The following is a 20,483-nucleotide window of genomic DNA, read 5'->3' on the forward strand; positions in this document are numbered from 1 at the left end:
GCGTTATTAGTCCCAGGGGCCAAAAGGGCACCCACCAAATTGCCGTGAGCAGGGTGGCTGCAGCACCCCCAGGCCCTGCTCCCGTCATCTCGGGGCAATAGGTGGCAAAGTTTGCACCAAGCCCCCAAAAAGTGTTTGTATCTCCCACTTTTATCCTGGCTCCTGGCTCCCACCGGCACCAGCAATGCGGCTATCGGCGCCCCACAGCTCACCCACATTTGCAGGCAGCTGGGGAGAGACTGTAACCCCCTTCTATTAGCCCTTCACAGCATTGGTGTTATTAGGGCAATAATTTACTGAGGTTTCCTATTTCTCTTTGAAACACCAACATATAACGTATGCATCCATACGTACGCTTGAAATTTCTGGGAACTCCATAAACCTTGTAATTTTAATCCTATTACGCGGTTTATATTTAATTGATTGCTAGTCAAGAGATGAAAATTTCACAGATCTTCTAAAAGAATGAATATTTTTAATCAGCTCATTTAGCTAAGGGGAAGGATAGGCGTCCTCTCTCTAAAGCAGCATTTCACAGGCCGCACAGGTTCCAGTTACTGCAGGAGTCAGCTACCCCTATAAAAAAAAAAAAAAAAAAAGTTGAAAATTAATCCAAAGCTAAATAAGTGACACGATTGTATTCCCATTACATTCCACTGAAATGCATATGTTTACAATATCCTTTAATAATAATAATTATTAAACATAGTAAAATACTTCCAAACTTGGCTCATGGCATCATTGTACTTCTAGTGGAAAAAAAATTATCTGAAGCCCTGTCAATATGCCACTTCCTCCTCCCCCATCTTTTAACAGAAGCAGCCTCCAGTGAAATAATCCAAGCTGTGTTCAAGAAGTTGGCAAGTGGGTCCAATTAAATGTGGTTTTAGTGTATTCTGGCATTTGCATATCTAGTTTGCCAAGAAGTAATGTTTTAGAAAAGAAAAAAAAAAACCACCACCATAAAAAAAAAAAACAAAAACCACACCACAAAAAACCCCTGCGTCGGTCCAGACAGAGAATGGATGGTGTGATGCATCGCTGAACTTTGTCCCACGAATCACAGATATTTAAATAAATAAATAAATAAGTGAATCATTTTCATCTCAGCTATCGCCCCTTTTTGGTTGACAGGCTTTACAATAATCTGTAGGTCCTCTAAAAGAAAACATAGAGGGGATATTAGAAAATTAACACAGCAAAAGAAAAATCAGCTTTAATATTTAGTGAATCATTGAAAAACTTAAATCACAATGACCTTTATTTGATGGAAATATTTAATGCCTTAGCCGAGCCGTTCTCCAGCTAAACAGTGACTAAATAAAGCAGTCCATCAAAACAGCGCCTGTTCTCCAGGACGCAGAAGTGGGAAGTCAATCGGCGCCCGCGAACGCTTCCCGCTGCCGAGCGGTGCCTGGGCTGTGGTGGCTGCTCCCCCTCCCCATGCCGTGAGGACCGTGGCCGCCTCGCTGCTGCCCTGGCCCCCATCTCACATCTCATCCTCTGCCCGTGGGTTCCCTGCTGGCCCCCCGCGCTCTGCCCTCCCAGCACCCAGGCCACGCCGTCACCACCACTTGTGGGACCATCCCTCACCCCGTGCCCCCTCCAGCCCAGGGAAAAACCCTGGCAGAGGAAGGATGTCTGGGAAAAAAGAAAACCAACACAACAACCCACCCCAAAACCTCCGTAAGCCCAAATCCTCCGCAAGGCTGACCGTAAAATGATGTTTAACGTATACTGGCCAGCCCTTTCACTCATTTATTCCATAGCTGGAACAACCTTGCTACAAAGCAAGGAGAGTTAATTAATAAAACGAGGCAGCGTGGGGTTATATGGAATCTTTAAAGCCTTTATCAGTTTGCCAGTCCATTAGTGGGGCTGCATTCTCCGCAAACTCCCTGCTCCAATATGTGCAGCAGAGCAGTTAATTTCTTTTGGACTCGGTCTATGGCACCAAGCTGGTTTTTTTTTTTCCATCTTTATCCAAACAAACTATTAAATAATCAACAAATAAGAATATTTAACCCAAAATAATGAGAGGAACGATCGCTCGCCTAAAAACTATAAATTAAAGCTATCCAGTCACAAAAGAAAGTTGAGTCATCCATTAAGCAACAAAGCAGAAGGAAAAAATAGATCGCACTCGGATGTTTTTGTGGCATTGGTTGCCTCGCAAATGTGCCTGAGCCGAGGCCCCAGGAGGATGGACGGCTGGAGCCCAGGATCGCTTCGGGACCTTTGTCAGGCAAGAGCTTCCAAAATATTCGAACACACCCCAAAACCCAGGAAAACAAAAAGACGAAGGCCGCCGAGTCTCTCTCCCTGACCAAGGTGTAGGTTAGGACCCGGCATGCGGAGCTGGATGTGGAGTGGGAGCCTTCACCCCACAGCGGGACGTGGCCTGGAGAAATGTAAATATTTTATTTAGGTATTTGCTATGGTACATCAAAGCCCAACAGCACCGCATCCCCGTCAGCATCCCCATCCTTCACCAAAGGGCTGGGCAAGAGGGTGGCAAAGGGACCTCCCTGCCCGTGGGGAGAGCGATTGGGCCATGAAGATGCCACCAGCCTGTGCCCTGCCTGACCACACTGACCCTTGGGCAGTGGCAGGGCTTTCCACAGGTCTGTAACGGGAAGCAAACCCCAATCTTAGGAGGCTCCGCTCCCCTCTCTGTTCCCTCCTTCTCACGCCCACCCCCAGCCACACAGAAAAGCTGTGCTTAAAATCTGGGAGGGGAGTTTGCAGTGATTTCCAGCCCCGTGTTGTACTTTTCAGGGTAGTTGCCTTGCGGATGCTGCGCTAAGAAGATGCTGGAAGAGGTACCAGGCTGTGCGCTCGAGCCATGGGCCGCCTGCCGAAACCCACAGCCCACTTCCGAGCAGCACAACGGGCAAACGCCTTGTTCATGGGCTGTCCCCGGGGTGGGAAAAGAGTTTCCCTGGGAAAAGGGGGCTGGGCAGGTGGGAACAAAATGGGGCAGCCGCAGGAGTATCCATTTAACCTGGAAAAGTGCTGTGGCTGAAGTCATTTGCCTCTTCTTTTTTCTCTACATAAATAGTGTGGACATAAACCAGGGATTCCAGCAAGTGCCCGCTGGAGACCAGTAAGTATCTCAGGAGGTTTTGTGATAGAATGAACACTTCCATAATTAGCTTAATATCTGCCCAGAACCCAAGGATGAACTTTTATTTAACCATACACCTCCGGTGTTCTCCAGAGGCCTGGAAAATGATTTTCTCTCACCAACAAATAACTCTGGGAGAACACGTTCAGCTGGGCTCTGCCCACAGCAGAAAGACGCGGAGCCAAGCCCAACATCAGGCATCCAACATGGTGCACAAAGGTAGCTGGAGAGGAGATGGGGGGAAAACACTCCAAAATATCAAACCCTGTATCCAGCCCCAGGATAAACATGGTTTTCATTTCCATTTTTTTTTTTTTCATCCTTCTTCAATAAGTTCAGTGGCTTTGAATGAGCCCCTGAACTTCCCCAAGAGACGTTGGCTGCCAGCTCCCCATTCCCAACGCCTGGTTCAGCAGGAGGGCAGGAGACAGCCAGGGACCTCTGCTCCACAGAGCAGGACTTGCGCTCAGCCAACAATGAGACTTCAAGTGTGGGCTTCAAAACCGGCGTTCTACTATCTGTAAAGTCATGAGGAGAAGATTTTCCTTTTGTTCAAAAAAAAAAAAGAAAAAAAAAGAAAAAAAAAAGGAAGCCGCTCTTGAGATGAATTAAAAATGCTTCATCCTCCAGGACTGCACCAGGAGTGAGGCTCACAACCTTGCTGTGGTATATTGCTTCCTTCCTAAAAGCCAGCAAAAAAAAAAGGAAAAAAAAAAACCCTCATAATGCTTTTTGTCCTAAATAAGAATCCAAGTGGTGTAGAAAAGAGGCTTTATACCTCCCATTCCCCTAGCCTGATTAATGTGCTCTGTCTTTCAACATGTGCTTTCCCTTAAACCTCATTTTTCTGTAATTTCCTTCATTCTTTTAACAATGTGCTTATCCCTCTCCTAAAAAAAAAAAGAAGCCATTATTTACAGATGTTCCCTCTCTTCTCACCACAGTCCAAAGCGCAGGCTCCTCCTCCTGCTAAATGAAAGGAGATAAGACCGGAGATAAGATAATTTCAAAAGGTGAGCACTGATATTAAATTTTAGCAGTATATGCTAAGCTGATGTCTTTGTAAATCATTTTTTTTCTGATCCGGACATACTCCTCTCCTGTTCTGGAAGCAGCAACAGCTACCCAAAGGAGCTGGGTACTGCCAAAAGCAAACTCTTGCCTGCCGTTAATACGAGCTGTTCCTGAGCAAAGGAATCAGGCTTTGTACAGCCATGAACACTGTAAGACCTATCAAAGGCTCTTGTTAAAAAAAAAAAAAAAAAGAAACCCAAACTACAAACCACCAAGACACTAAATGGTTGTGCTTTCATGTGGGGGAGCCCTGAATCTGAAGAGCATCCACCTAAAATAGAAGGTTAACATTAGGATGAGCGCTAGTCATCTACTGGCTGTCTTGAGAGTGACTCACATGTAGTTCACGTCAGGTGGGTCCCAAATCTTCCCATCTCTGCTCACCCTGGGGCTCGTATTCCCCAAAGAAGGGTTGAGAGATCAGACCTTTACATTTATGATGCATATTTTTAAAATAGCGTTGCAATCCAGCACCCAGACACCCAGCTCCAGGCAATCCAGCAGCATCATTCGTCTAGAGCGTAACACTTTAAAATCAGTTTATACCCAGGTGCTCCTGCGACTGCCCATCCCTCAGCCCGGGGCGCACATCCAGCCCTCCTGTCTCCATTCCTTGCTGAGAAAGGGCGAGCACGGTTATTTTAACGCCTGGTTTCAATCACCCCACGTTACCCAACGTCTTTCCAGAAGCAGCGCTTCAGTCGTTTCCAATCCCTCCAGCAGAAGCCTGCCTACAAACCTGCTGGCGTTTGGGGATGAGAGGAGAGCTGGCTGCAAGATGCTCACCTCCAGCATCCGATGGGAGTGGGGAACCCTCCAGCTTGGCCCTGCGGACACCGGGGTGTCCGCAGCACCCTCACCCCCACCCAGCACCCTGGGGCTGGCAGGTGGACGTGGCTCTGCTGTGGTTTTTCTGCTCGGCAGGAATGCGACCTTTTCCTCCCAGCTGCAAATTTATGTTATAAATTAGAGAGAAGAAAAGAGCACATTAAAATTAGCAGTCTGTTAAAAAAAATTAAAAGAAAGAAAAGAAATAAGCTTGATCTAAGCTCATTTTTTTAACTACTGGTTATGGGCTTTAAAAGGTCTCCTCGCTGGGATTTTAAAATGCATGGGTTTCTCGATGCAAATTTAGGCTAAGAATAACAAATTTCTGAAGTGAAATACTGCTTGATGCTGTTGTTTGTCCTCACTATTTTGGACATTTTCTCTCAGTGAGACTTTTCTGATCATTAACGAATAAGAAATATATTTATCCTTCTCACACTGAACTGGGCACTGCACCACTTTGCCCTCACCTTGTGCCTCGGGAGGCTTTTCTTTTAAGCACAGAGCAGCAGTCTTGGGAGTTCCTTGGAAGTAAGTCGCAACGAGTTATCTGGCACTTGCAGAGGTACATTGGTCTGTCTGTCAACAGGGAGCCCAGCATTCGTGTGTTCACTCAATTACATCCTTGTAATTAATACAGAGATGTACAACTCTCCGTTTCCCCCAAAATTAAGAATTGCCTAGTTAATCTCAGCTCGTTAAGACACAGATCTTTCTTAGAAGTCACTCAGTCATTTGAAAATAATGGAATATTGGTATTTATAGTGGTTTCAAGCTGTCACATCTAGGAGCCTGAAAATCATCTACGAAGAGAAATCAGATTGTGGATAGACGGTGCCAGTCAAACTCCTTTAAAAAGAGAGAATAAGCTACAGAAAACTAAGACCTGGTAGCTACAGGCTATGAAGACAGGATATGTTTCATTAAGATTTTAACTATATTTTATCTCGGTATGAATTTCCAAAATTATCTCGACATGAATCCTTACTAAGTGCGAATACGTGGCAAATGCAGTTGAAAATAAATCGTATCTTGTATGATAAACCTCTATCAGTTTCAAGGGGTTTTATTTATAGATAAAGTACATTTTTAAAATTGTAAAATGTATATTGGGAACACATCCAAAAGTTTATAAAAAGTAGCTTTAATGCTAAAATTGAAGACAATTTGACAAAAGCCTAAAATGTAGCATTGAGGCTAGTTTTTATTTTCTTAATAGCTGTAAATAAGACTTAAGCAAAATGTATTTCGGGGAAGGTTGTGAAAGAAATATTTAAATCTCTCTCTAGATTTACATCGAGATACAGCGTACACCATGCCATAGAGCTGTTTTGAGACAGTTAAGCCTTTTAATATCCATCCTGTAGTACTGAGGCAGTAACATATTGCTTTACCAGTTAAATCCTTTCGGAAGTCATGATGTACATGTAACTTGCTCTCTAAATATTTTCCGAATTTCAAGCTGGGTTTCACGCACTGGGTTGTAATAGCTGGGGATGTGCTGTGTAAATCCCTATCTGGCATGTTCCAGGCGTGGCATAAAAAAAATAATAATAATTCTTCTTGGTGCTCAGATTAGCGCTGATAACCGCAGGAATCACAAGCAATAGGTTGCACAAGCCCACATCACGTTGGCTGCTACGTACAAACGCGAAACGCATCTTCTTAAAGATGTGTAAGGGATAACTGGGGCTGTGGCGTGGATGCACACCTAAATAAAAATTAACAAGTTATTTTAAACTGCTTCCTCACATGCACACACACATGTTCATACGCAACATGCATGTTAAAGCGCAACGCTGAGTTTAAGAAACACCAAAACGCTGCACGTGAAAATGTCCTAAAAAAACAATCACCAGCTGTATTTTGCAATTAATCATTTATTTGTTCCCTGCGATCCCCCAAATCCCCAGTCACATGGAAATTTCAGCTCCAAGGCTAGGCTGCATACGTTCTCCCCTGTCGCCCCAAGCACCAGCTTGTCAGAGCCAGGCTGTAAAATCTCAGAAAGGAAAGAAAATTTGGCCCCAGGGTGACAGGGGTGGCACAAGGGCTGCCCCGGCCAGGGCAGTGGCTTCACACAGGGGCGAGCGCTCGTGGCCCCCCCACTCCAAACGGTTAATGGTGAGGAGTTATTGAGAGTGACAACTGTGTATGTTCCAGGCAAAGAGGCTGGTGAGACTGTCTTCTAAGGAAAAAGAGGGAAAGAAAACTAAATTAGAGCAAAATGGACCCAGAGGTTAATGAGCAGACAGCCCAGGCAAGTTCTTTTCACCTGAAATAGGAACCAACGCAAGGAATTCCAATGTAAGAGAAATACTCAGGGTCAAACGTGGATTCTTTTTGGGAAAAAAAAAAAAGCAAACCCAACTTTTTTTTTTTTTTTGGCTAACATCTCTGCCACTGGAACCCTCTGTGGAGTTTGCTGTCGCTGCTACAGCGAAGCCCGTAGCCCCGCTGGCTGCGGTGTGCCTGGCTGCGCAGGAGGCTCACCCCTCTCCTGCTCCGGCAGAGTAGGGTAAGCAGCATGCTATTTGCACCGAGAGCATCTCGATGTGACAATCGGTTCAAATTAATGCTGCTTTTTGAGCCTATGAGACTAAAATGGATAATCTTTCCGAAAAGGACATAATCTCTCATGGGTAAGATACATTAAAAGGTTTAGCTGAATTTTATCACACTAGCAGGAACTGCTGACTGTGGGTTTTAATAAGCAGGGCTCTCCTTGCTGTGACTGTCTTCGTTCACCAGCAAAAGGGAACATTTCCACCTTCTGCCCAAAAGCATTCACACAAATAGGAAATTCACACCATCTAGGAAATATTTTTTATTACCAAACTCACTGTATTTAACGACATGATTAAAATAAGAGCAAAGTGCAGCAAAAATTAAGCAAGGGCTCCTGAACTGGAATATGTTGAAAGACCCCAGAAGATTTTTGCATCACTTTTTCCTCCCTTTAAAAATACCAGATTGTTCTGTTAAAATTCACGTTTACCCTCCCACTAAAAAAAACCCACAAAACAACACCTTAATGCTTTGGTTGGATTTGTTTAATAAAAGATCATACTCCCTGGAAGTATTTCAGTTTGGAAATCACACGGACAAATAGCGTTAATAATGTATAAGTTTGAGAACCCTGCTACAGATGACTACATGACAATATTTTAGAATCAGTTTTCTAATTTTAGGGGATTTTTTCAGACTCGAAACATATTTCGCCTTTGTCCTGAAGGAATTTGCATTGTTTCAAAGTGAGGGAGGGAGCAGGTAAAAATTTCCCCCCCTTGTAAGTTTTTCCCCAGCTACAAATGGCTGCAGCATCATTGACCATAAAAAGGGGAGTGCAGGGTTTCAATTTTGAAAGTAGGGTGGGAAAACAGATTTTCAAAGTTGTATGTTAGGAGCCCATTAAAAAGTTAGAACACTTCATTTTTTGTAGAATTAATTAGGAGGGGAGGGAGTCAGTCCGCCGCTGACAAATCCCTTGATCCGTTATCCGCAGAAGGACAGCAGAGGGTATGCGGCAGCGGGGAGGGTGATGTCCTGATGTCCTTCCTGAGCAGGTGAGCCAGCACGGCCACTGGGGTGAGGTGGCATGGGGAATCTGTCCCTTCACAAATTAATTTTAAAATTTTATTTAGGCTTCTGACAAGGCGACGCAGGTTTTCAAGGGATATGCGGGTTTCGCTTAGGCTCAGCAGAAGTGTCTGGGACTGTTTGGAACCCGCTTTTACCCTCACGCAGAAGAGCCAGGAGGAGTGATGAGGATCCCTTCCCTTCCTTAGCCAGAAATTTTTGTTTTAAACTCCTACCAAGTTCTTCTTCAAATTGCACCTAAAACACGCGCAGGTCTCAGTGAGTAGGTGTCTATAGAATGCTACACCTGACTCAAAAGCCTCTGTCACACCAAACCCCTAAGCTTGAGTTTAGAGAAATAATTCGTAAATAAGGAATATTAAGCTATCACAGTGGTTAAAAAAACAGCCGAATGACAGTATTTAGCATGTTCCCTGTGAGCCCTGGCCTAGAAGTACTCACAGTTAAAAAGCGATGGCTATCAGTGGTCAGGGAAACCCTCCCGAACCTGTGAAGTTCAGAGCGCAGTTCCCATCCCTGCAATTTGCCTTTGACCATCATGGCAACACGAACGGTGAGGATTGTGTCACCACGTACCCTCGAGGCAAAGAAAATTTTCTCTCGTGCTTTGTTATCTAGGGACGGTATTAAGAAAATAAAAATAAAAACTAAAAAAAGGAAAGATCAAAACGTTACGACTACTCAGGTAAGTCAGTACGTTAAAGCTTGTGGAGAGAAGCAACACAGGAGCACGTTTCATCTTTCCATTGCAGAAACACTCCGACAGCCACAAGCGTGTGCTGCACATGTATAAACCATCCGGATTAAAGTATAAAGGCTATTTTGTACTATTTTGTCATTAATGCCTAAGTTGTGTTCCCTGTTACCCTTCTGAAGAAGGGGCTTCTTCTAAGTCTAGCTTCATTCGGGAAGCTACAATTCTTGCAAATCTTAACGCTGGGGAACAAATGGTGAATGTGCCTAGAGCCACATCCACAGCTCATCAGCTGCATGGATTTTGGAACTGCAGTATTAGCCATTTTCCAGTCTTGACGATACTTTAAAGTGCCTTAACTACACATAACACTCCACCGTATGAAAGCCTAGAGGAAAGGGCTGCTGCTAGAAAAAGAGAAACCTATGCGGCCGAAGACGCTAACATTGACAAAAGGAAATGTTTTCAAAATAGCTGTAGTAACTCAAAAAAATACCCCCAAACACAGCAAGTGATGGTTGAAAATAGTTATAAAAACAGTGAAAAAGATAATTTTGGCTAGGTACAAATTACCGTAGATGCAGGAAGACAAGCAGAATAGCATTAGGCGTCGAGATTCACTTGGTCAAGGCACAACTTCAGCTGTACCTAGGCAGATGACAAATGTAATGAAATGTTTAAATTCAGGTATTTTTTTCCCCTTCAAATTGGTCCTGCTGTCTCCGTTCCAGACATCTAATTTAGTTCTACTTTCGTATTCCCATCGGGCTCTGCAGTGCTGGTCTCGTTCCTGGGATGGAGCGGCCTCAAACAAGAATGCTGGGTATATCCTGCAACAAGCATCTAAAGCAGGTCTTTTTCAAAGGTCTCGCTAAGCTTCATTTTTGTTTTTTTTTTTTTAAGAAACGTTTAGTCCGTAAGAGAAATCCCCAAACGGACTCAGGATTATTTCCATTTTCCTCTGTAGTCCAGACAGTTTGGATGTATTACCGGTCTTTTGGACATTTTGACTGCCTACCTTAACGTTGACGGGCAGTCTGTACCCAGCCAGCGCTTCAGATTAAGTTGTTGCCTTCTGCCCTACTGTTCTGATAAGAGACTGAATACAAAAGAGCGAGCCTGGGAGAGCTCCTTGGGGTGAAATTAGAAAAGGAACTGGGCGTCTGCACAGATATTTGCATGGCAGCAACATTTCAGGAATTTAATAGACCGCTTCTGCAAAAGTCTTTGGGGAAGAAAAAAAAAAATAATAAAAAAATACCTCTACAGAATGATCGAGAGCTACACACAGAGAAATGCTTTCAAAACACAAGCATTTAATTTTTGTAAATGTTAAGTGAGATGTAAATATGTACGTTAGCAACAAAGTGCTCAAAAGCATACTGAAAACATATTCCATACACAGTTAGCAATAGAAGTCTGTACAAAAGTAATAAAGTTACACATTATAAAAAATACTCCGTAACTATAATTTAAAAGAGGGAAAAAAGACAAGGGAATTGATTTCTCAGTTCATATAATTTATTGCAGTTAGCACACAGTTTAAAAATTCACCAACACACCAATAGTACAAAACTAAACAGCATTATAAGTTATTCCCCCCTCAGGAAAATAAAACATACTATGATTGTCAAAGCTAGATGTCAGTCTAAGTTTTAGAACAAAAGAAGAATGTGAAACTAAGGAAAGGAAAAAAGCAATCACTCACGAGGACCACAAAAAAATCCAAGAGAAAGTCCATTTTCCTCAGACACTGATTGTCTTCTCTAACTTAAGAAAAGAATGTAGTTTTAAAACCTAGAAACTATTCAAGTAACTAAAGATAACGCTCCAAGGCCATTTTCACAGCTTTTTTTTTTTTTTGTTTTAAATGCCATTACAGCCAAATTAACACACATTTGACCAAATATTTCCAAAACAGTCCAGCAATACACAATGGAGTTTTCCATTCAGTATCTTAAGCACAAAAATAGGCTATGTTTACAGTAGTTAAGGCGATCAAATTTTAAACAAAAGCAGAGAGAAAAAAAAAAAAAAGGGAAAAAAAAAAAAAAAAGGAAAAAACAGCAAACGTTTTCCATGCTACTCCCATAGACCTTATTTGTAAGTGCAAGACAGGAAAACAAACACTGTGCAAAATGCTTTTGACCTGCGTGTTGGTCATTAAAACCACACGTCAGGCTGCAGTCTCTGCTGCTTGGATACGCATAGTCCTCCCCCTGCCCTCCCCCGGCCCCCCTGCCACTCAGGCCTTCCCAGGCCTTTCAGCCCCGGGCTTTTTTTTCCTTTTTTTTTTTCAGTCCACAGCCTCTTTTCAACGGGGGGGAAAAAAAAGAACGACCTATTGTGGTGGAGTGGTGCAGCAGGAATCCTACAAATGCTCATCTGGGGAAATGGACGCACCTCAGTTGGAGCTGGCGTGGGGTCTGTGCAATTAGAAGGGGTCTGGGGTTAGTAAATGCACACCGCACATGCAAATCTCGAAGCCTGGTTGTAAACATTCTTTTTTTTTTTTTTTTTCCTTGTTAACGTAGCTAAATCGGCGACTCGTAGCTTAAGTTCTTCTCAACTTAAAGACAGTGGGAAAGTAAATTTAAATTAGATAAAATAAAAACAGTGCATTTCTCTTCTTCGTAACACTGGCATTTTCAACGGTGTCGGTTTTTTTTCCTAAGGAAATTAAATAATTTTCAACTCACTCGTTAAAGTTATACAATGCAAACAAAGACAAAAATATACTGAAAATCATGCATTTCTGTAGCGTTAATATTTACTTTTCAAGACTCAACTAAGAGCATCAACACAACCTGCCAAGTTCTTTGATACCTCCCCCCGGCCCATGTAATCAATTACAGTATACAATAACAGTAATTCACATTTTTTAAACACACAGTTCATCACTGCTGAAGCTGCAATATCCTTTTTCATCCCAAGCAAACCTTCACGTAAGACAGAGTCCCAGTGATCCCAGTGTACTCTCAGGGTTTTTGTTTTATGTTTTTGTGTTGTTTTTTGTTTTGTGTTTTTTTGTGTTTTTTTTCCAGTGGGAACTGTCAGAAATCCAGAAGTTGCCATAATAAGTTTTAAGTCAAACGCTTGTTTAAAAATAGATAATCCAGCATTTCAGAAATTTTCCATTTGGGTCTAAAAGCATTCAGGTTTCCAACAGCTAGAAAGGACTCATGCAATTATAGAAATGTAAAGGAACTGACAAAATTGGGAGAGGATTTCTACATTCAGATTTTAAGAGGAAACAGATCGAGAGCTTAAAAGAACGCAGTGTTTTGGGGAAAATCAAGCCACGTCCAAATTTTTTGAATTGGAGATTCCTTAGAAGTAAAGTATCCGCTGGCTTCTATTCCAAAAAGGGGGAAAAAAAACGCTCCGTAATTTGTTACTTTGTCGGATTACCTCTACAGTTCATTTTTTATCGGAGTGCTAAATTAGTGAAATATTCATGCTGCCTTAAAGTGCAAAAACAAGCTAATAGCCAAACTTTCAGTTCAAGGAAACAAGATTGCTTTTAGACTGTACCACAACTATATAGATTTATATATATATTATTTATATATATAAAAATTTTATTTCCAAAGTTCTTGTGAGCTATCTTCTAAGGTCCAGTCTCTGACAGTAGGTAAGCTCAGTGCTTCGCTTTTGACAGACAATGAGTTCACCAACTCACAGTGAAACTTCCGAATGTGTCTGTAAAGGTCTCCGGACTGCGTGAACCTGCGTTCACACCACTTACAAGCATGAGGCTTCTCCCGCGTGTGAACCACCGCGTGGCGGCTCAGGTTGTGGGAGTACTGGAAGCTCTTCCCACACTGGGTGCAAGTGTAGGGCTTTTCACCTGAATGAGTCCTCTCATGACGTTTCAAGGTGTACATGCAAGAAAAAGTCTTACCACACAATGAGCAGGTCGGGACATTGACATCGGTAGCAGGCTTGCTGCGGATCCCGTCCTGCTCTCGAAAGTGCGTGCTTAAATGGATCTGCAGGATGTGGGGGCTAGGAAAGACCTTGTTGCAGAGAGGACACATGAAAATTTGGCCAGCAGGGCTAAGTATGTTTGACACGTAAGGGAGCAAGCTGCTGTCCATGTTTCCTTCCACCTGGACTCGCTCGTTCTCTGGAGTTATCATTTCATCATCGCTTGCCTTGTCCTCTCTATCTAGCTCCCTCAAGACCGAATCTTCCCTCATCGGAGCCAGGTGGGCCGGCTCGTACTGTACCCTGTTATTAGTGCTCACACTTTCTTTCACAGTGCTATGTTCCATATCATAGTCATTAGTGCCAACATCACTCTCATCACAGGAAGCCTCTTTCTCCACCTTCACCTGAACCAGGCTGCTTCTAAGCATGTCCTGCGAAGAGAAATAAGAACTGTTCAAATTTTCAACTCCTGAAAGGCTGGACTTGACAGACAGGTCCAGCACGCAGTCAACATCTGCTGAATCCCTCACGGAGGTGACAGACCTCTGGGACAAAGACTCTGTTGAGCTGCAGGGGCTGGCTACTGTTTTTCCAGCTGCTGCTGTGTGCGTCTCTGCCTCTCCGCCAGTCTGGGGAATGCCTGCTGAGTCTGAGGGCAATCTCATCCACATGTTCCCAGGCTCAGCCGCCAAGTCCCTTTTGCTAGGCAGGATGTTCAATTTTTCATCTTCTCCATCGTCTTCATCGCTGGGCAAGTCTCCTGGCATGTGGCTGCTGCCGTCGGAGAGGCTCTCCACTTTGTCTGAACAACTTGAGGCGTCTTCCTCCTTTTTTGTACTGTCTGCCTCCGTGGTTGCTTTTTCTTTCAGCTTCTTTTTGCAGACTTTGACAATGTCATACATGTGGAGATAACTGGCAGCTGCTAGCACGTCTTCAATGGGCAAGTCTTTGAACTGGAGCTTTCCTTCGTACATGAATTCAAGCAGGAGAGCGAAAGCTGGGGCTGTAACAATGTCGCTGTTCAGATGAACAATGTCCCTTTTGTCCAGCTGGTCCTTGTAAAAGAGGTGGAAATACATGCTGCATGAAGCCAGTACAGCTCTGTGCGCTCGGAACTGGGCATCTCCTACCAGAACAGTGCAATCACAAAGAAAACCCTGATGTCTCTGCTCACTCAGACACTGTAGCAAATGTCTGCTGTGGTCAGGAAACTCCATACTGTCTTCATAACCTATAAGCAACGAGATTTTAAAAAATTAAACGTAGGTCGGAATCACAGAACTTACGAATCCAAGTTATTCCACTCTAAAAGCCTCGTACTTACAGTGCCAGAATGCTGGTACTGGCACCACGCAAAGATTATTTAACACGCATGTAGGATGGCAACTCTTTCCCCCATCAATCACTGATGTTACGATTTCCTTTCCGTGGTAAATAAGCCGTTCTAATAAGTGCATAGGTACACTTGTAATTTTTTTCAAGTATCACTGCTGTTCATAAAATCTGTTCAACAGTTTTTTTGTTGTTTTTTTTTTTTTTAAGGGAACTTCCTCCAGATTGCGTCCCTAGGAGGGCAGACGCCCCCCCCCCCAAAAATTTTTTTTTTTTTAAACAGTGAGTTTGAGTGATCACTGAGGAGAAAGAAAAAAAAATAAATCACATCATCAACCTTCTTTTCAAAGTAAAATTGTAGTAAGAGGAGAGGTTTGCGCATGAAGAAATGCTAATATAGCCAAATCTGAGGGTCTAACATTCATAAAGTATAAAAATTATTTACGGGTGTCAATTTATATCAACAGCAAAATCAAGATTTCCAGAAATTTAGTTTGCGTGGTTTTCTTCTTGTAGTAAGTACAGTTGCAGGTTCTAAACCTTCCCCATACTGTACAATAGAACATGAGCATTTTTTGCCAACATGCAGAATTTACAAGAGAAAACTAACAACCAAAACGCCAACAAGCACTGCTTCCCCTGTGCAGAAGGACAGAAATTTCCCTCCCCTCCCACACCAGGCAGAGTTTGCAGTACCAAACTTAAAAAAAAAAAAAAAAAAAAAAAAAAAAAAGTCATTCAACGTGAGCGTGTGTGCATGTGTGCATATTTAAAATCAGTATCCTGAGTACTGTTCTTACCCAAGTATTTTTCTATTCACCTTCCTTGTTGACAAAGAAAAAAAAAACCTTAAAAAAGAAGTAGAGAAGAAAAAACTCAAATGGAAAGTAAAATCTCTCAAAAACCTATCTTAATCTATTCTTCTGTGATTGATAGCAATGGTCTCCCAAACCATTTAAGCAGATCGTGGCTCTCCAGGCTGGCACATATTATCGTAAAATCCTCATCCCTTGCAAACCAAGATGTACTAAAACTTACAACACAACCCCTACTATATTCTGTAAAATACCATTGCTAGAGTAAAGCACGAAGATTTACAATACAATCACTTTAAGTGCCCCACAGCCAACATCAATCCTAATCCTTAAGAGGGCTAAAAATAAAGATTGGAGGGCAGCTCACAAGGTAGCTGTGATCAAATTAGGAGGCTGAAAGGACAGAGAGGGACGAAGAAGGAAGCTTATAAACATCTGATCCAGCTGACTGTGGCCATATGGCAGCTGCTGCCCAGATAAAGAGATTAAGAATAGAGGAGTGCGATTACAGCTGTCTGGCCAATTCAGGCAGCTCAAATCTACAAGTTCTAAATTAGTCGCAAATACAAAAACTCCTTCAAATAATTATTGTTATGCTGAAATAAAAGATTTCAAATGCTGCACACGAGAAAGAAAAGAGGAAACCAGTCAAGCCATTCTCCCGGGTACAAAAGTTTTTAAACACATAACTGATTTCTATCTTTCAGAAGCACTACAGCTGTATGCTACTATGGTTCTGAGCTGCTGGATATTTAACCGTGAAGTTTAATGAAAGACTTCCCCACAAACACATTTCAGCCAGAACGGTCCTTTCTTGAAAAAAAGGACACTTTTGCATATTTCACTAAAAACCCCCGTAAAGTCATTTAAAAGATGCAGTACAAGAACACAAAGCAGAATTCTCTTTAGGCTTGCCACTAAATCCATTGCAGTTTTGGTGTCAGAAATGAAGAATGAACTTGCTTTCTCCTCCTTCCAAACCAAGACATTCTCACGATATGCATTAAAGTTAACGCTAACAATGTGCCCAAGAACTGATACTCTCCAACTGCAGCCCAAGCCTTTTGACCAAGTCCACTTATCTCTTTAATACTCAATTTCATATATTACCTCTAAACTTGGTTAGAAAAGTAATGTGATTTTTTTTCCCCTGAAATTCAATAAACAACACACCAAAACAGAAATATGCTGTATCTAATCTATTGCTACTCCTACCTTTAGTACACATAAACCTGATTAAGTCCTTTCCTCTGAGTCTTGCTGGCTCCAGGTCTGTTAGATCGGTGGAAAAAAAGCAGACTAGGAGAGACAGATGCAAAGTGGAGATGATGTTAGAGAGGAATGAGATACCTTCTCCACACACAGATCTGCACACACTAACTCCCTGTCTGTGTGTTAGAATAAAAGGCTGAGGGATGGCAGGCTGTCAGCTGCTCTGACATCATGTTCAGATGGAAATGCTACCTCCAGCTGTGCTCCTTTTAATGCCATATGCTACTCCTCTACACTCCTGCCACCAGCTTTTTCTTAGGAGAACTTTTCTCTTCTGTTAGTATAAACAAAATACTTCAAAGTCTCTTTTTTTTTTTTTTTTTGCAAACTTTCTAACGGGGAGGGAGAAAAAAAAAAAAAAAAAAAAAGAAAATCCTAAACATATGGGGCTCTACCGTAGCCGCAGCAACACTCCTGCTTTTAAGTTGGAGGAGCGCTTTCTGCACCGGCAGCACAGCCCAGCCGGGGGGACCCCTCCAGCCGCCCCCAGCCCGGCGGCCCCAGCCCCGGGGGGCCCGACCTGGCGCCCGGTGGCGGTGCGGGCCGGGCACTGCCGCAGCCGCGCCGCTCCGCTCACACCGCGCTCCGCCAGCGGGGGCTCGGGCTGGCAGCTACCGCGCTCCCCGGTCCCCGGGCCGCCGGCCCCGCCGCTGGGCGGGCGGGCAGCGGGCACCGAACCGGGATCCGACCCCCCCCCCCCCCCCCAGGGGGACACTCACACCCCGCCCGCCCCTACCGAGCCGCCCGGGGCCGGGCCGTGCCGGGGGGAGGCGGCGGCGCGTAGCAACTTCCCGGCGGGCCCGGCCACCCCCATCCCCACCGGGCGGCGGCAACTTTTCGCCGCCCCCCTCCTCCGTCCTCCGGCACCTCAGGCCGGGCTCGGCCGCCCGGGGGCCTGCTCCCGCCCGGCTGCGGCTCCCCCCGCCGCGGCCGCCCCGCGGGGAAGGAAGCGGCGGCTCGGCCCGCAGGAAAAGCCGCCCCACGGGTCACGGCGGCAACAAAAGAAAAGTAACCGTGAGCGGCGCCGGGCCGGCCTGTCCCGCCGCCCGGGAGCGCTGCCCCCGCCCCCCCGCCCGGCTGCGCCCACCCCCCGCCGGACCCGCCGCCAACTCCGCCCGCCCCGCGGCCCCGGCCCCGGCCCCGGCGCGGCGGGTGTGTGGGGATGGGGGCAGCGGGACTCACACTCCGCGGCGGCCCGAAGTCTCCGCGCTCCCGCCGCCGCCGCCCGCCGGCTCCTCTCTTCGCTCACTTGCCGCTCCGGGATCGCGCCTCGCCCCCCCCCCCCGCCCGCCCGCTGGCCGCCGCCCCCCCCCCCCGGCCTCCCCCCTGCCGGCAGCTGAGGAGCGAGCGGGGCAGCCGGCGGAGCGAAGCGGGCCCCGCGCTCAGCGGCTCCCCATGGCACCGACGGCCGGAGACGGCGCGGAGCCCGGGGCCGGGCGGCCGGGCGCGGGGGAGGGGCGGGGGCCGGGGGAGCGGCGGGGCGGGGGCGCCGGGCGGGCGCGGCGCGGGCGCACGCACGGCGGCGGCGGCGGCGGCGGCACAGCCGGGCCCGGGCTGCGGCAGACAGATGTTCGCCCCCTCCCCGCTCCCCACTTCGGACTCCGCTCCCTGAGTGACAGCCCGGCCCGCCTCCGCCGCCGCCGCCGCCAACCGCCGCGCCGCCTGGCCGATGAGTGACGGGTCGCGCCGGGCGCTGAGTGGAGGAGGGAGGCCCGGGAAGGCCGGCAGCGCCGCCAATCGCGGCTGCGTGGCGAGGCAGGGGGCGTGACCCAGCGGGGAGCCGTGGCGGAAGGGGGCGGGGCACCGCCAAGCCCGGGGAGGGGGCGGGGCCGGCGGGTGGGGCGAGTGCTGGGGCGGGGCCGACGGGGGCGGGGCCTCGCTCCTGAGGGCGCGCGCGGGCCGCAGCCTTTCGCCGGTTGCTGAGGCGCGGGGGGGGGGGGGGGCGGGGGAGGGCTAGCGCGGTGCATGGTGGGACGGCAGGTGCGGCCGAGGGCGGGGTCTGGCCCTGAGGCTATGTCCTGGCCCTGAGGTCAGGGTCCCAGCTCCGAGGCTGAGGTCCCAGCCCCGAGGTCAGGGTCCCAGCTCCGGGGCCAGGGTCCTAGCCCTGAGGCCAAGGTCCTGGCTCCAAGGCCAGAGTCCCAGCCCTGTGGCCAAGGTCCCTGCTCTGAGATCGAGGTCCCAGCTGCGAAGCCAGGGTCCTGGCTCCAAGGCTGAGGTCCTGGTTTCGAGGCTGAGGTCCCGGCCCTGAGGCCGTGTCCTGGTGTGGCAGGCCAGGCTGGGCTGCTGTCCCTGAGGGGGTGAGGCCAGCCACCTCTGGTGTGTTCCTGCACCCTTGACTGGCCACCCTGGCCGTGGGGCTGCCTTTGCCTGGAGGCCATGCACAGCGGGTTTGCGTGGTTTGTGCCCAGCCGGGCTGGGGGGGCCTTGGTGGCCAGGCTGGCATGCCTACCCTCAGGAAGCTGCCTAGCCCTGTCCTGTCCTGCTTTGCGAAGGGTTTCCCTGCAGCTGCCACCCACATGTGTTGGGCAGCAGGCAGGCCCGCCACCTGGCCATCACGCTCCCTGTGCTATCACAGGGCTGTTGAGGATGGAGAGGGTGATGTAATTACTGAGATAGTGCAGTCATTAAGAGCCAAGAATATTATTAGCATATAATTGCTGTGTTACTATCTCAAGACCCAAGATCCATCGCCTGCCCCTTCTAAGAAGAACAAGGGATTGTCTGAGGTAAGGAAACTTTTCACAAAATGCACTAAGGGATCCATATCTAAGAGAAACAAGTTGCTGATGCCTGATAACTTTTCAGAAGTTGGTGACAGAAATATCTGGATCAATAGATAAACCACAAGGATGCTGATGGATGCTGCTGCTGCAAGACATACAAAACTACAGTTGCTTTGCCCTACAGTGTTCGTGATTGGATAGTTAGAAGTATGCATTAGTAGGTAATTAGGTGATACATATCATGCTCTTGTACAAAACCCCTAAAGAAAAATCCCTGGGATATACTCAGTTTGGCTGGGGCACTTCATGGGCATGAATAAAATTTGCCTTTTTAATGCCTTGGTTTATATCCTAGCTTCTCCGTGGCTGGCACAGGCCAGTTAGGAATTCATAACAAGAGTGCAATGGGAGTGTGCTTTGGCTCCTCTCTTAATGAATTGCTCTGCCCTGGGCTAAAGTTTCTACCTCTAGCGTTGGGTTTCTCTCAGTAATCATTGTTCTTCCCACCATGGCAGGGCAGGTTGCGAGGAGCAGCGCCAGCAGGTTGCTGCCGTTTGGGATGTGCCCATGCCTGCCCGCTCCTTGGGCAGTGGTAGGAAGAATGGTGCCTGGGGAGAAAAGGAGCTCTGGAGGACCTTGTGGTGGTTCATGGGCAGATTGAGGACAGAAGAGCCGCTTTGGGGAATACCACAGCTTAATGGTGCGTTAGGATAGGGCAGTGGAGGCCGGCTTTGAAGAGCTGAGTTCTTCCTCAGGAAAAGACTAATCCGAGGAGTTGGGTATTTCCCCATCTCCCCTTCAGTTTCAGGTAAACAGTTAACACGGGGAAGTATTTCAAAGAAAACAAGGCTCACTAACAGAGTCTCAGAGTTTAAAGAAAAAGAACTCTGTTGCGCATTAATAACCAAAATTGGCTGAGTAGATAGAAAAGATGAAGACACGTACTTAGTCTCCTTCAGCAGTATGAAACCGTTACAAAGAAGCATACTGAATTCTAGCTGTGCCTAATTTATTTGACAGCACTGCTATGTATATCACACAGCAGCTAGCATCTAGGTGTCCATATGCTTCAAGTGTTACATCCA

The 20,483-nt window shown here is 46.5% G+C and overlaps 1 protein-coding gene across 3 annotated transcripts; it reads right to left on the reverse strand.

Annotated features, from left to right (window-relative positions):
* Positions 1 to 10,619: 10,619 nt before the first annotated feature.
* On the reverse strand, positions 10,620 to 18,169 carry ZBTB18 (zinc finger and BTB domain containing 18). Of its 3 annotated transcripts, XM_055810918.1 has the most exons (3): positions 17,858 to 18,169; positions 16,619 to 16,702; positions 10,620 to 14,487 (listed from the first exon to the last, which is right to left on the reverse strand). In XM_055810918.1, exons 2-3 carry the CDS (start codon positions 16,629 to 16,631, stop codon positions 12,905 to 12,907), a joined length of 1,596 nt encoding a protein of 531 aa, XP_055666893.1. In that variant the 5' UTR covers positions 16,632 to 16,702; positions 17,858 to 18,169; the 3' UTR covers positions 10,620 to 12,904. The 3 variants fall into 3 exon arrangements, with proteins under 3 accessions (XP_055666893.1, XP_055666894.1, XP_055666892.1); XM_055810919.1 differs by lacking the exon at positions 16,619 to 16,702 and having other exon boundaries at positions 17,858 to 18,168; XM_055810917.1 differs by lacking the exon at positions 17,858 to 18,169 and having other exon boundaries at positions 14,581 to 17,000.
* Positions 18,170 to 20,483: the final 2,314 nt, after the last annotated feature.

The sequence above is a fragment of the Falco peregrinus genome, chromosome 7, assembly GCF_023634155.1.
Source record: "Falco peregrinus isolate bFalPer1 chromosome 7, bFalPer1.pri, whole genome shotgun sequence".
NCBI lineage: Eukaryota > Metazoa > Chordata > Aves > Falconiformes > Falconidae > Falco > Falco peregrinus.